This window comes from Pseudonaja textilis, chromosome 2 (assembly GCF_049901715.1).
Source record: "Pseudonaja textilis isolate UNSWEBS1 chromosome 2, rPseTex1.2, whole genome shotgun sequence".
Lineage (NCBI taxonomy): Eukaryota > Metazoa > Chordata > Lepidosauria > Squamata > Elapidae > Pseudonaja > Pseudonaja textilis.
Genome location: NC_141991.1, coordinates 185,924,799 through 185,939,446, shown reverse-complemented (window position 1 = coordinate 185,939,446; position 14,648 = coordinate 185,924,799). Strand labels below are relative to the sequence as shown.

General features: G+C 36.9%; 1 protein-coding gene across 16 annotated transcripts in view; it reads right to left on the bottom strand.

Annotated features, from left to right (window-relative positions):
* Positions 1-3,272: 3,272 nt before the first annotated feature.
* The window catches only part of MPDZ (multiple PDZ domain crumbs cell polarity complex component), a 93,534-nt gene continuing 82,158 nt past the window's right edge, over positions 3,273-14,648 (bottom strand). For all 16 annotated transcript variants that reach the window (XM_087926614.1, XM_087926620.1, XM_087926623.1 and 13 more), the window contains 4 exons: positions 13,959-14,063; positions 10,604-10,716; positions 10,024-10,147; positions 3,273-7,701 (listed from right to left, as the gene is read on the bottom strand). In XM_087926614.1, the coding sequence (XP_087782740.1) occupies positions 7,555-7,701; positions 10,024-10,147; positions 10,604-10,716; positions 13,959-14,063 (489 nt within the window). In that variant the 3' untranslated portion in view covers positions 3,273-7,554. The remainder of the gene's footprint in view (positions 7,702-10,023; positions 10,148-10,603; positions 10,717-13,958; positions 14,064-14,648) is intronic.

The window sequence follows — 14,648 nt, the reverse complement described above, 5'->3', positions numbered from 1 at the left end:
TAATCAAAAGCTTTTGAAAACAGGAAAGGAGAGAAAAAGAATAAAAGGGCAGGATCTGGAAGGAGACTGCCTGGAATTAAAAAGAATTTACAGCAAAATCTCAACAAGACTTCCAAAAGATACATTTTAACTGAAATATCACAACAAAAACTCCAGCAAGAGAAAGTGGAAAAAGAAATAAGAAGAAATAACTTGGAACTATCTGGATTACTTGATGATTTCTGGATTTTTGGTTACTGAATTTAAATGACTAAAATCAATCGGGTGGTTGTTTAAAACTGTTTAAAATGGTTCCACTTTTAGAAGAACTGAAAATGGAACTTAAAAAGTACGAAGAAGATGCACAAGAAGGGAGAGGTTCTTTTGGCTTCGTATTTCAGTTTTTAGAAATAGAGATTTGGAATTATGAGAGACAACAAGAAATGCCTGCAGAACAAGAAGATTGCGACAAAGAAGAAGCCATCTTTAATGAACAAGTAATCTTAGGTGGGTGGGAAAAAGGAAAGGGGGCAAAGAGAATGGAAAGTTTAAGATTGGGAAAAACAACTCCCCCAAAAAAAAAATAGAGTGAAAAATAAGTAAAAAGTCAGAAAGCAACAGTAGAGGGAAATGCAGAAGAGAGAATTAGAAGTAGAGAGACAAGGGGGTAAAAAGGGGAGGGAGAAGATGAGAGGGAAGAAAGAAAGGAAAAGAAGTTATAAAGGACAGAAATAAAATATAGAGAAACAGGGCCTATTTAGAGATAATGGCTGAAAATTTAATGGAAAAAGGGATTCTGCAAAGGTACATAAGATAGTATTGTTATACTAGAAACAGAAATAATTTTAGAAAATATGAAACAATGTATTATTAAAATGTTTGATAAAATAGCTATTGAAATTCAGTGAATGCTTGTCAATAAACAAATGTAACAAAATGAATATTTAATGATTTACAAAACATATGTGAAGAGAAATAAGGGAAAAATTAATTATGGAGATTATATGTGTCTTTAAGGAAGTATGATATTTAATTGAAAAGAAGTGTTAACGATGTTAAGATTTTAATGATTATTGATAGAACTGAATTGGAATGGAATGAGAGTTTATAATTACATATATTTATAATCTTTTTTTAAAAGAATATAGTGTGTATTATAAGAATGTACCAAGCATAATTTGATTGGAAGTTATCTATTATGTATTATATTGAAGGTCATAACCTTAAGGTATATATTGAAGTTTAAATAAGAGTTGAATGGATGTAATTAAAAGATATAAAGGTGTCATACTCCAATTAGTAATTACAGGAGAAAATTTGTTTAATGAGAAAAGATAATATAAAATTGAAACAGAACAGACAAAAGTATAAATATAATGATTTGAATTGAGATGAGATAATCAAAATAGAGAAAATTAAAAGAGGGGAAAAACTATATAGAAAATGTAGAATAGTATAAGGTATGGAATAGAACACAAAAAAGAGCATGAAATTGACTTTTGTGTCTGTATAAAGAAATTCAAGCCGGGACCATGCTATTTTCAAAAAAGATGTTTTACTTGTATTTTGTATGTGTGAAAACCCAAATAAAACTTTATTTTTTTTAAAAAAATGGTAAACACACTTGATTTTTAGTTTCCACACAAGCATGGTCATTTAATTGTCCAAACCGGAAAATTCTGAAATTCATGTTTGCTAAAATAGTGCCAGCTTATCTGCCAGCTCCAGTGTTCTAACTGCTGGCTAATTGTTTTCTAATTGCTCGTATTTGAGGAAAGCTCAGCTTCTGCATTTACATCCTATCCTCTCTGTTGGCAAAGCTGCAGTTTTTGCCTATGATGACCAAGTTAGAAATAAACAAGTTCCCACCGGCAGACAAAGACAGTAAATAAGGTTGAGTTGTGTACTAGCAGTTAGTGGACTATGTCTTGTAAATCAAATCCGCTTGTAGTTTTGCTTGGTGATTGAGAGAGATTTGGAGCTGTTTTAAATATTTAAAGATCACAAAAAGTATTATTTATGGCTTGGAAATTCTGCTCAAGAGATCTATGAGAGTCATGGAAAAGCATTTTACATTCATAAAGGGAACTGTAATATCTGAAACCACTTATCATGCAGAACAATTCCAATTCTTTGGAAATTCCCTCTGGACAGAGAGATCTGGCTAGTTTTGTCAATCATGGACTTCAGGAAAATATTGAAAATCGACCTGTTCTGCCTGGCACAGGGAAAAAGGGTATGTTGAAATTGAAGGCTGGATCTGCAGGTGTGTGGCAGGTGTGATTTTTCCAGGTTTTATCTTTTGGGGTGCTCCCCTCCCCTAAGATAATGCAGTTCTTCTGTCATTTTTATTTCCTTTTTAAAATTCCATTTTATCTCAAGAATCATAGCAGGCTGGCTGATTTTTATACATTTGCCTTTTCCACACAGCAGAAATTAGTTACCAAATATTCTAAATGTATCAATAGCTAAATCCACAATAAGAGGGGGTGGGTTTTTTTTTTACTATATTACTATAGACCTCCTGATGTCATTGAAATTAAAATTAATCCCATACCAATTAATTCTGAAATATGTGCTTGGCTGCCACATGAGAACTGGCCTTTATTGACTTGTGAATATAAGCAATGCTATCTTCAGAAGAGAGTATTTGTAGCTGAAGGTGGAATTGAGAAATCATTGGTGCTCTCTGAATTTAGTGCTTTTCTTGGGCATCTAGATTAACACTAACTACCCCAACAATCAAGAAGTAAACAATATCCCAATCAAGGAATCACCAACACTGACAGAGCAAGCCATTAGTATATCAATTGGATGAAGTGGAGCAAACCCCACTTCATCCTAGCACTGATGGTGTTATCTAGTTTGGTAATGAAGCTTCTGCAAGAAAACCATCAAGTTTAGAGAGCACCCAGGAGCCCACAATCTTCAGGTATTTATGAAATTATATTTATTCTAGCTTTCTCTTGTATTGTGCATAGATATTGGAGATTAAAAATCCTGAGGTGCCAGGAAGGTATTTATTGCACTGGCTTTGTCATATCTTGGAGGATGTCTGGATAAATGAGATCAAACAATTTGGACTTAGTTCTTAGGAAGCAGAATTTGTTCAGAAAGCCAGGGTGGTGTTACAGTTAACCTGGAGCAGGAGATTTATACTCTACTCCACTCTACTTCATCCATGAATGCTCGTTTGTGGCAGTGCCTCACAAGCTGGTTGTGGTGAAAGGTTGGAATATAAACTTCACAATGAAATGAAATCATTGACAGATAGACCTAAAAAACAAACATGGATATGTTTAACCTTTATTTGTTTACCACAAATAACTTTACACTTATCAAGCTAATACTGCAGAGAAGAATTTTTTAAAAAATAATAAAATATCTGTACACTACATCTGTTACAAATATAGAGGAGGTTTTAAGTGGTTGCACATAGGTATCACATGCTCTACACCAGGGATATCCGACCCTGGCAACTTTAGGACTTGTGAACTTCACTCTCAAAATTCGCTAGCCAGCATTGCTGGCTGGAAAATTCTAAGCGTTGAAATCCGTCAGTCTTAATTTTGCCAAGGTTGGACACCCTGCTCTACAACACTGTTAATACATACAGGACTAGATTCCAACAGAGATTGCCAGTAATTGTTAACTGATGGAAGCTTTTTCTCCCTATATCTGAATGTCAACTAATGGTATCAAGAATTCCTGTTGAACCAAACTGCACTGAACTCCCACCACTCTAAGACACTGTATGAGAATAAGCTGTGTTAGTTTTTGGTAGCCCAAAATCCAAAGGGGTCTTGATAGCACCTTTTCAGATTAATACACCTCATGAAAAGACTTAAGATTTTGTGAATTATTGGTCCCTTCGTCAGCGGCTTCATCATCAGATGCTTATGCCTTTTTTTATAAATGTGCTAAGTGTGAAAAGGTGCCACTCAACCCCGCCTGAATTTCTTTCTAAAATTGAATTTCTGATTTCTAAAATTATCTGAATGACGCTTATTAAGAAGATATTACAGTCCTCCACTTACAAACATTCCCTTAGTGACAGTCCAAAGTTACAAGGGTGCTGAAAAAAAGTGAGGTACAACTGGTCATCACGCATAACGATCATCACAGCGCCCCCATGGACACGTGATCAAAATTTGGGTGCTAGGCAACCTGCATGTGTGTACAACAGTTGCAGCATTCCAGGGTCAGGTGATTGTCATTTGTGATCTTCCCAGAGGGCAAAAGTCAATGGGGGAAGCTGGATTTGCTTAGGGAGTCTGGGATTCACTTAACAATTGCAGTGATTCACTTGAACGCTGGCAAAAAAAAAAAAGGTAGTAAAATCCTGCACAACTCACTTCACAACCACCTTGCTTCACAGTGAAAACTCTGGAAACAATTGTGGTTGTAAATAGAGGACTACCTTGTACTGGTATCTTTTCTCATAGTTTTTCTAAATCAGGTGTGCTTAGGTTGAAATGGACCCCTATTCATTCAGCAGCAATTATGAAATAGTTAATAGCTTATATCAGGGGTCTCCAACCGTGGCAAATTTAAGACTCGTGGACTTCAATTCCCAGAATTTCTCAGCCAGGAACTCTGGGACTTGAAGTCCACAAGTTTTAAAGTTGCCAAGGTTGGAGATCCCTGTCTTATATGGTTTCCTGAAGACTGGGCCTCTTGAAAGGGAGGGAGGGAGAAAGGAACATCTGTTTTTCTTGGTAAGACAAATGGAAGAAATTAAATCCTCTGCAAAATGCTATCCTGTTTTACTTGTAGTCTCTGTCAACCCTGAAGCTGACCTGACCATCTTGGAGCTTCAGTGTTGCCACACTGGGGCTGAGGGATAAGGGGGTGGGGTTAGAGATAGCTGGGGTTTTGTAGCCACAACAAAATACTTTCTCTGGGGAACCAAGGACATTCTCACACCTGGCCCGAGGGAGGAGGAGTGAGGTCACCAGGCAACTAGAGAGCATTTTGACTGGACCATGTGACTGACTGGGGTTGAGGGAAAACCTTTAATTAGGTGAAAACCACAGGAACCTTCAGTCAGTTTTCATCAGATCTGTGCCAATATGATATATCCAACAAAGCTATTACTTGAGGAATCCATCTGCCTAAGAGTTTTGTTCTATTACTTGGAACCCTGATAGCCTCATTTGAATGCTTTTATTTTATTTATTTATTTTTTGCTTGGGGGAGAGAAATCCTTGCTCCATCATTCGTTTGGGTGATTTTCCTTCACACTCTGATCTATTGATCTTTTCAAGAACCAAGAGAACAACAGTATAAACATACTCCATGTATGTAAGCCGTAATGCAGTATTTTTCAGGTACTTGAATACAGGACTGTAACCAAAGTCTGTTTCATTTAGGAGTTTTAAAAAGTAAACTATGCTTGGAATTGGGCTGCTCTCTCAGTAACCATTTAGTATGTTTAAATGAGCTATTACACTAAGTATAAGAATAGGAGCTCCTGTACTGAACAGGTGATTGGACTAGATGATCTCTAAGGCCCATCCTACCCTTACTTTCTATAATCCTACGGTTCGCTTGTAAATTGGGATTTTTCTTCATTTTTCTTTAACATCCCAGTGGTATTCTTTGGGTATTTTTAAAATTCAAATCCCAAAGATATATACTTAAAATGTTAACACAAACAAAATAAAAAAAATTAATATAATACATTTATACCCCAACATGCTAATTTGGGATAATAACTGGGAAAGAGGACATTCTAATACATTGTCCCAATTAATGTTAGTAGGTCTTTTAATGAGGTATTCATTCCTATATAAATAAAGAAAAACATATAAGGAACAGTACTTTCCAGAATTTCAGTAATTAGCACATGAAAGCAGCAGGCACAGACAGAACATAGCCAAACAAATTCTCAAAAAATTCCCCCTAAACTAAATTACAATTATTTTTTCCTCATTGGCTTTCTCAGTTTTTTCTATTTCCAACTAAGGGCAGTAATTATATTTTGAGTTACATTTTTAAAATCCTGCTGAACTATTGCACAATTTGCAAACTGTCATAACACAAGAACACAGGTCACCCTGTTTAGTAATCACAAGAGACCCGCAATATGTTCATTAAGTCACTAAGCAGTTGCTAAGTGAAACAGAAACCGTGCTTATGATGGTACTTCAGCTTTCGTTTGCTTAACAGACCTGCAAAAGATTGTAAATACAAGGACTGGTCATCGCTGTCATATCTGCAACTTGTTGCTGTACAAGGAAGTCAATTGTTAAGCAAGGACAACCTGTAAGATTATAAGGCAAAGATAGAAGGGAAAATGACCCAATATGCTTCTCTACCTCAGCCCAATACTGTTAATTTGAAATCAGTGGTTGTCACTAGGAAAGAGACAAGTGAACAAGGTAAATATTGCAGTGTGTGTGTGTGTGGGGGGGGGCATTCTCTTGCCTTAACTTGCTGTTGGTTTGTGTGTATGTTTGTGTGCACGCGTGCATTGGATTTCTAAGCTTCAACTGAGCCAAGAAAGGTTGTAACATGGGGCAAAACCCACTTAACAAATGTCTCACTTAGCAACAGAAATTTTAGGCTCAATTGTGGTTGCAAGTTGAGGACTACCTGTAGTAAAGACAGTTTTGGTTTTCTGCAGTTACAGAGCCTTCAAAGTCTGTGAAGAAGGATCTCGGATCTATGTCTTCGATTGCTGTATGAGAACTACTTTAGGCCCCTTTTTACTAACCTGCTAACACAAGCGTCCGTATGAAAAGCTACCAAATATTCTAAGTATTATAACGTTTTTAACTAGCTGGCTTAAAATCAGTGGGTCGAACTTTCGCTTTCTTTTTGTTGCAACCAAGCATTGGAAATACTAAATGTATTTTTAGAAGCCAGAATTTGGGATCGATCTTTCCATCAAAATTTTTTAGGTCATTTGTGATAATGAGATATATTACAGTGATGAAAGGCAATTTGACCCCACAAAGAAAGAAGGGAAGGTATATTGTATTCCGGGGGACTCTCAACAAGTTAGGCGTTACTACCACATATGTCCTGTCTCCTAACGAAATGTCCCTATTTAAGAAATAACATGAAGATCAATTCAATTGAATAGTTCTAGGAAGGATCAGCAAACTTTCTTCTTTTAAAAAAGTGTTTTTCTTAAGCACTATTATTCCAGAAAACAGTTTGTCTCAGATCTCATGTTGGGCACAGGGATATTAATAAAATTGAATCAAATGAATATATATGTTTGAGAGCTTTAACTTAACCCTGGCTAAGCAATAGCCAAACATTTGTGTCTTCCAGAGATTACAGAGTTCCAGAATTCCCCCATTACAAATCCCTCAACAATCACACAACATGCACCGCCAGGTTATCACACCATACATTTCCTCCTTTCCATTTCACTTTTTCTTACTCTGATTTTATTGCTACCGCTTTCAAATTTTGTCACTTTCTTATCCCACAGAAGCCAATCTCTGTAATTCAACGATATGTCTAACCATGGATAAAAATAAGACCATTCGTTATTTTTCACCCCTGATTAAAAACAGCCTGGCAGCAAACAAACTCCCATCTCATCTTTGGAGACAGGACTTAAGAGAGAACAGTCAAAGTCACAGTTCCTTTTGTTCTTTTTAGAAGAGCAACAGCTTCCTCATGGGTGACCCCTTCCAAGCTCTGCCCATTGACTGCAATGATCTGATCCCCTCTTTTCAGGCGCCCGTCTTCTGCTGCTGCGCCCTGCAATGTTTAAAAAAAAAACCACAGATTTTATTTTACAGAATACATACAGGGAGTCCAACTGAGGCCGCAGGCTATACCATAATCTTAGCTTTACATGTAACCGACCCCAACCAATATCATTTATATCATTGTCATCTTTTAACAACCCCATAATCCCTTGCAGGATGGAATCTGGGCAACTGAATGGAGCTAGCAGAGTGTTTTAGTGGCCGGATGCCCTTCCTGTCACCACTAACCGATATAATTCATATACCATGGGAATTTTTGATACAATGAGGTTCTTAACAACGGGCTGCTTTTTGCATGAGGACAACGTCAGGAATTAAGGTTTTATATACCCAGTATTCAATTCTTAGAACTTGTGATCTTGTTCAGATAAAATATTTCTTCATGAGAGTCCTCTTGCATTAAGCAATGAGTCATAGCAGAGAGAACCGTAGGACATTATCCTGCAATTCCTTTAATGCAAATCTTTTTATTTGTGGACAAATTCTGCATAATAAACAAAATCTAGGTCATTCCTACATATGTATGTATGTATGTATGTATGTATGTATGTATGTATGTATGTATATGTATATATGGTATTCAGCTTTGTTCGGATATTTTCCCACATCATTATAGTTGTGCTTTTAAAGTTGTAGCAACGTTTCAGCAGAATCTCATCTGCCATCATCAGGCTTCTGTATTGTGTTCGTCTGTGAGTCAGACTTTTACAGTTGTTTCAGTTTTAAATTTGGGGCTAGCCTACTGCTGTGCCAGAATTTTCTTCATCCTGATTGGTTGGGAGTCTTGGTCTGTGTTTATTGGTCTTGGAGTTTGCTGTGTTCTGCTTGATTGGTGTTTCTAATATCTTCTGTCTGTTTTGTGGCTTTTTTTGTGTCTTGATTGGCTGGCAACATTGTGTTCCTGTATTGGAGGCTTTTAATGAAGCTTGGCTCCGAGTAAATGGACGGCTATCATTTGTTAGGAAGCTAGGTTTCATCTGGGTGCCTGGTTGGGGTGTATTTGGGCTGGAGGTATCAGGGGGGATCTCTTTGTGCCCAGGTGTTTGCCTGGCTAGTGGTGTGGATATTTTTTTGTTTGTGACTGCAGGCTTCCAGATAAGTGACAGTCTGGTGGAATCATCTCTTCTATTCATGCTTTCAGGTCTTTTTTCAATACAGGAACACAATGTTGCCAGCCAATCAATACCAAAAAAGCCACAAAACAGACAGAAGATATTAGAAACACCAAACAAGTAGAACACAGCAAATTCCAAGACCAATAAACACTGACCAAGACTCCCAACCAATCAGGATGAAAAAAAACAACATTCTGGCACAGCAGTAGGCTAGCCCCAAATTTAAAACTGAAACGGCTGTGAAAGCCTGACTCACAGATGAACACAGTACAGAAGCCTGATGATGGTAGATGAGATTCTGCCGAAACGTTGCTACAACTTTAAAAGCACAATTATAATGATGTGGGAAAATACCCGAACAAAGCTGAATAACACCAATGTGCTAAACCAAGACTACTCCCTATAAATATAGATAGAGTTCCAGTTTAGCACATGGATATGGATTTATAAAATTACAGATGCACAAAAATGAAAGGTGACCTTGGAGCATGTTAGATGCATGAGGTTTAGAGATAACAGTGCCCTGTTTTAAAAAGAACTACAGATAGTGAAATAAAATCCCACTAAATAGGAGGCATTATCAAAATTTCTGGGGTTTTTCCCCTTTTTGTTCCCATCAGGCATTCAAGTCAGTGTATCACACATGTAGTGCAAGGTATGCAGGACAAAGTTAACAAGACATTAAAGGAAGGTAAGAGCTAGAGGTGAGACATCTCATATTTTATAGATCGGCAGTTTTCAAACAATGTGGCACATGCTGGTACCCTGCAAAGAGTCTACAGGTGTGTCTCTCAAACAGAACCCCACCTCCCATGACATCACCACAGGTGAACTATCTCTATTTCTCCTCTCCAGCCCCAGCACCTGGGATGTCATGGGATTTCAGGTTTCGCTACCTGAAAGTCCTGCCTGTGAAATGCATGCTGTGAGGTGAAAAAAGGTTGAAAACCTCTATTTTAGATGGCTTGGATTGTATAATACCTTGGCTTTTGGTCACACCAATCCCAGATAGAAGTACACTTGAGGGCAATGGTCTGCCTCCTGCTGTCTTAGTCATCTAATAATGATTTTAGATTATCTATATGGATGCTAAGGATCAACATCGACTTGATACTTTAGAGAAGACAGAATGGACCGTGTCAAAGATTTTAAACAGAATATCTAGTTGGCAAATGAATTTGGTATCAAGTTCTTACCTTTGCAAATACTGTCTTAACATAAATGGGCAAATCTCCATGAGGACTTCCATATCCACCTACAATGCTAAATCCCAAGCCATCGGGTCCTCGATCCAGAGTGATGGTTTTGTATTGGGGGGGCCTATCACACACACAAAAAGTTGTCTCACTGTTTTGCTCACTTTAGTAATAGCTCATTAAACATGCTTGATTGTCTAACATACATATGTACAAAACAAACTAAATATGGTATTGTATATTTCTAGAACTATATATGTGCACCAATTTATAACCTTTAATGAAGACGTTTTCATCTTGCAATGAACTGATTTAGGCTGACAATTCCCATCCTCTTCTTCCTTATTATTTATTACCAGTGTTCTGTATTAAACCTTTCAATGGCATATTTTTGTTATGTTCACCAAAATAATGGAACCTCAACTTCCCTAACCATAAATATCTTGACATTCAAGCTTGCAGTAGACTGTTGCCAATTTTAAGTAAAACTGAGACTGAATTTAAGTACATTTTCTTACTGTAGATTTCACAGAGATATTAGAAAAATCCATATTAACCATTATTAAATTGATAAACTCACCCCAAGTCATCCTGAAAGATGCTGCTTGATGTTAGACCAGAAAATGTTAGACTAGATGTTGGTGGATCCTGCTGTTGGCTAGTTATGACACTGACATCTCCACCAGCTACAACCTGCAAGTTAGTGTTAAGCATAAACAAATGAGTATATAGATCATTATATGGAAGAGGGATACAGCTCTGCCAAACAAAAATTGACCTGAATTTTTATATTCTATGTTTTAGAGGCATACAGCTATATTCAATATGTATCATCAAATTTCATGAGAGGCATAACTATACCTACAAAAGCAACTGTATATTTGTTTGGTTTTCTTCTGCTCCTATAAGTGTTTGGTTTGTCTTCATTTCTCAAATAATATACATAGCCAACTACTGAACTCAGTCACTCATTTCCACTTCCTATTTATCCTGTCCTCAAGTTTAAACTAAGCCATGGGTTTTATTGCTATATATTGCAAGGTTGTTTGATTTTAACATCTGTTCAGTTTCTCTTCCCTTTTTCTTTTTCTCTTTTATGACACTTTTTGGTTGAAACATAGGTCTAGGTAGTAATTGCTTTGGGCATGTTACAACGACCATGCAACTAATGTTCTGCTCAGCCCTTTTAGTTACAGAAAGAGTAGCTTATTTCTGAGCTTGAAGAGAAATCCAGAGAAAGCTGCATATTTGATCTGAATGGAGGGAACTGGGCTCCATAGCAAGCTCATTTCTCAATTATACATAGTTGTCGACCTAGAACTGTAATGGAACATATCCATTATGATTAGAAATGGTGATGGCTATTAAGGGAGATGGGCCCTGCTTAATGACACCCCCTCCCCTGCTTGCTTTCCCTGATGTGGTCATTAAATGAATGTGTGGTTCGTTACATGGGTGCCTCAAGCGTGTGGGAGGCCCTGGGAGATTTAGTACAGGTTCAGGCCTGCCTGTACGGGGCTTCCCAAGGCCTTCCCAAAACTCTTGAGGCACCCCCTGATCCACTCCCTGACCCTCAGGATCTCTGCAGGCTTCAGCCACTCCCAACCTCAGCCACTCAAAAAAGCCTAAAGCCAGATATGAGAAGTTGCTGGAGCATGGGGAGCTGTTAGAACTTGTAGGCCCAGGATGGGAAGAAGGCCTGGCCCACAAGCTTGGGTGGCTGAATGACTGGGTTGGGAGCAGGCCAAAGGCCTGCAAGGAGCAGATGGGATGGGTCAAGGAAAGGAGAAGGGGGTCAGCCACTGCAGCATCCTTGTGTCAGTTGTAAGGGTAAACAACTATGAAAGGCACTGCAGCAGCCATAAATTTGAAACCAAGTCATAAGTAGCTTTTGGGGGCTCTTTCGTAAGTGAAGGACTACATGCAAATCCTTAGGCCTCCATAAATACACATGGCATATGGACAAGACACTATTATTATGTCTAGTTGCAAATAGAACGTAGTCTCTAAAGAAACACATTCCTGCTTATAACCATTTTTTAAACACCTAAATATAGCAATGATAGCCAGAATGTTAGATTTATGATATAAATGCCCAAGACTGGCTGCTGGTATGATAACATTAGCCATATGTCTGGTTTCCAAATAAAGATGTTTAGGACATTTTTTACCGCAGCTGATCACACAGAGGAATGAGCTAACAGACTTTTGCACAGCAGTGGGTTGGACAGATGCTTGCCTATTTAAAGCAAATTTACCTGTGTGATGATGTGATCAGCTACAAAATACCTTGTGCTTCAACTTATGCTCCAAATGTACCTTAAAAGACACACTGATTGCAGATTACTGTGTAGCTTTTAAAAGGCATCATAAATATAGATGTAGAGAATAAAAATGACCTTGATGAAAAAATATGGGTACAAGAGGCTGAAGCATTTTTAAGTCCATAACGATGAGATACGGTTATCATCTCAAGAAGCTTTTCAAAGAAGAGAAATGATAAGCCACATAAACTTGTTTGACTTATGCAGATTTAGTAGGTTTTTTCTGAGGGAAATATAATGAAAAACAAGAGAAAAAATGGAAAAAGATGGTTTTACATGTCAATGGTTTGCTTATGCTGAGATATGAAAAAGATTTAAGTTTGAGTGAGAATAATTCTGGTTTCACAAAAATGAGAGAACTGAATTTGAACTGAATTTGTGTTCTAAGAGCATGTCATTGCCAAGTTGTGTAAAATGAATATACAAGAAGACTTTGTGATTAAAGTCTTCTTTGGGATATAAAATAATGCTACATCAGTGGGAAAACATGTGGACTATGAGATTACAATTTACTTTGAACTCCAATTTGAAAGATAATTTCTATAATATAATGTATCATTGATAATTTAACACCTCATAAATTATCAAAGATGTATCATCGTCAAACATATATTGGAAATGTAATCAGTCTGAAGGTACTTTATGTCACCTTAAATGTACTTTAATTGAGAGAATTCTTAAAACAAATATACAACTGAAGCAAGGTGTTTTCCATTCAGATCTGATGGATAAACAGCTGGGAATTGTTCTATATACAGTATAATAACTGTAGCCAGACTTCTCTTTGCACAGAGATGGAAAGAATGGGTGCTAAAGTTAATGGAAATGTCTGAGATGGCAAAATTGACTACGTTAAAGACTTTGTCTGACTTTCTTTTTCTATGTGGAAACCATAGATAGATAGACAGATAGATAGATGGATGGATGGATGGATGGATGGATGGATGGATGGATGGATAGATAGATAGATAGATAGATAGATAGATAGATAGATAGATAGATAGATAGATAGATAGATAGATAGACAGACAGACAGACAGACAGACAGACAGATAGATAGATAGATTTGTTAAAAACCAATACAGAACATATATAGAATATAAAAATGATATATTAAGTTTGTGATTTGATGATTAAGTGTTTATGATTATAGAAATACTGGATATCATTGGATTTTTGATATATATATTTGTAACTGTATCAAAGAAAGTTGAAAGTTATTTTTTATTTTCTATTGTTTTTTTAATTCCTTTGCACCTTCTCTTCTCCTATACTTTTCCTTAATAATTTTGTTTGTTTTATATTTTAAGTTTTGCAGAAATTTCATGAAGTATTTTTTAAAAAAGAGAAACCAGTCCAGAGAAGATGCCTCCGATTCACTGTAGTATAAGAAAAGGAGGAGAAACAGCCTATTTGCAAGATTCTGTTATTACAACCAATTTCAATAAAAATAATTTCAAGCCTCTTGTGCAGTTGATTTCCAAATCTGACCTACCTTATGGGGATGAGATATGATTCCAGACAGTCATCACAATATATAAATCATAATATGAATAATTGTCAGATGAATTCTACCACCTTTACATGTTAATTTGCAGGCAACATTCCTACCTGTAATTCAATGGTGCCCAAAGCATTCTTCAGCAAACTGACAGCCTGGGAATGAGTCATGCCTTCAGTGGATGTCCCACAAATGCTCACAATCCTGTCCCCAACCTGGATGATGAAAGTGAGATTTTGGGGGGTGGGAATCCATTATACCAAATTATTTCAAAGTCATTAATTAACAGTTTCTTTCCCATTACATTGCAAGCACAATGGTGTTCCTTAAACAAGCAAAATTATGATGGTGTCTCAATATATATCACCAAGCCATTGTTCAATGTTAATAATCGAAAATATCTTCCATGTTTCCAAAATTAAAACGTGGGTCTTGAATATAATAAATTGTGGTTGCCTTAGTTGTAGTAAATAACTCATACTTGGTTGGATTTCGGCCTTGTGATATAAAACTGTACTATTTAGTGGCTTAGTGTGTACAGATAGTTTTTGTACAATTACAATTGTACATCACGATGTTAAGTATGGCATTTGTGTGAAAGCGTCTGACTTAATGACCTTTTCTGCCATGGTTGTTAAGTGAATGTGGTGGTCATAAACCCACGGGTCATTATGGGTCATTTTTTTGGCCAGAAACCAGAAATAAACATCACTTTCTGTGGAAAACATTGTAAATAATAGTCACATTACTGCAGGACACTGCAAACTGTCATAAATGTGGGCCAGTGGCTGAGCATACAA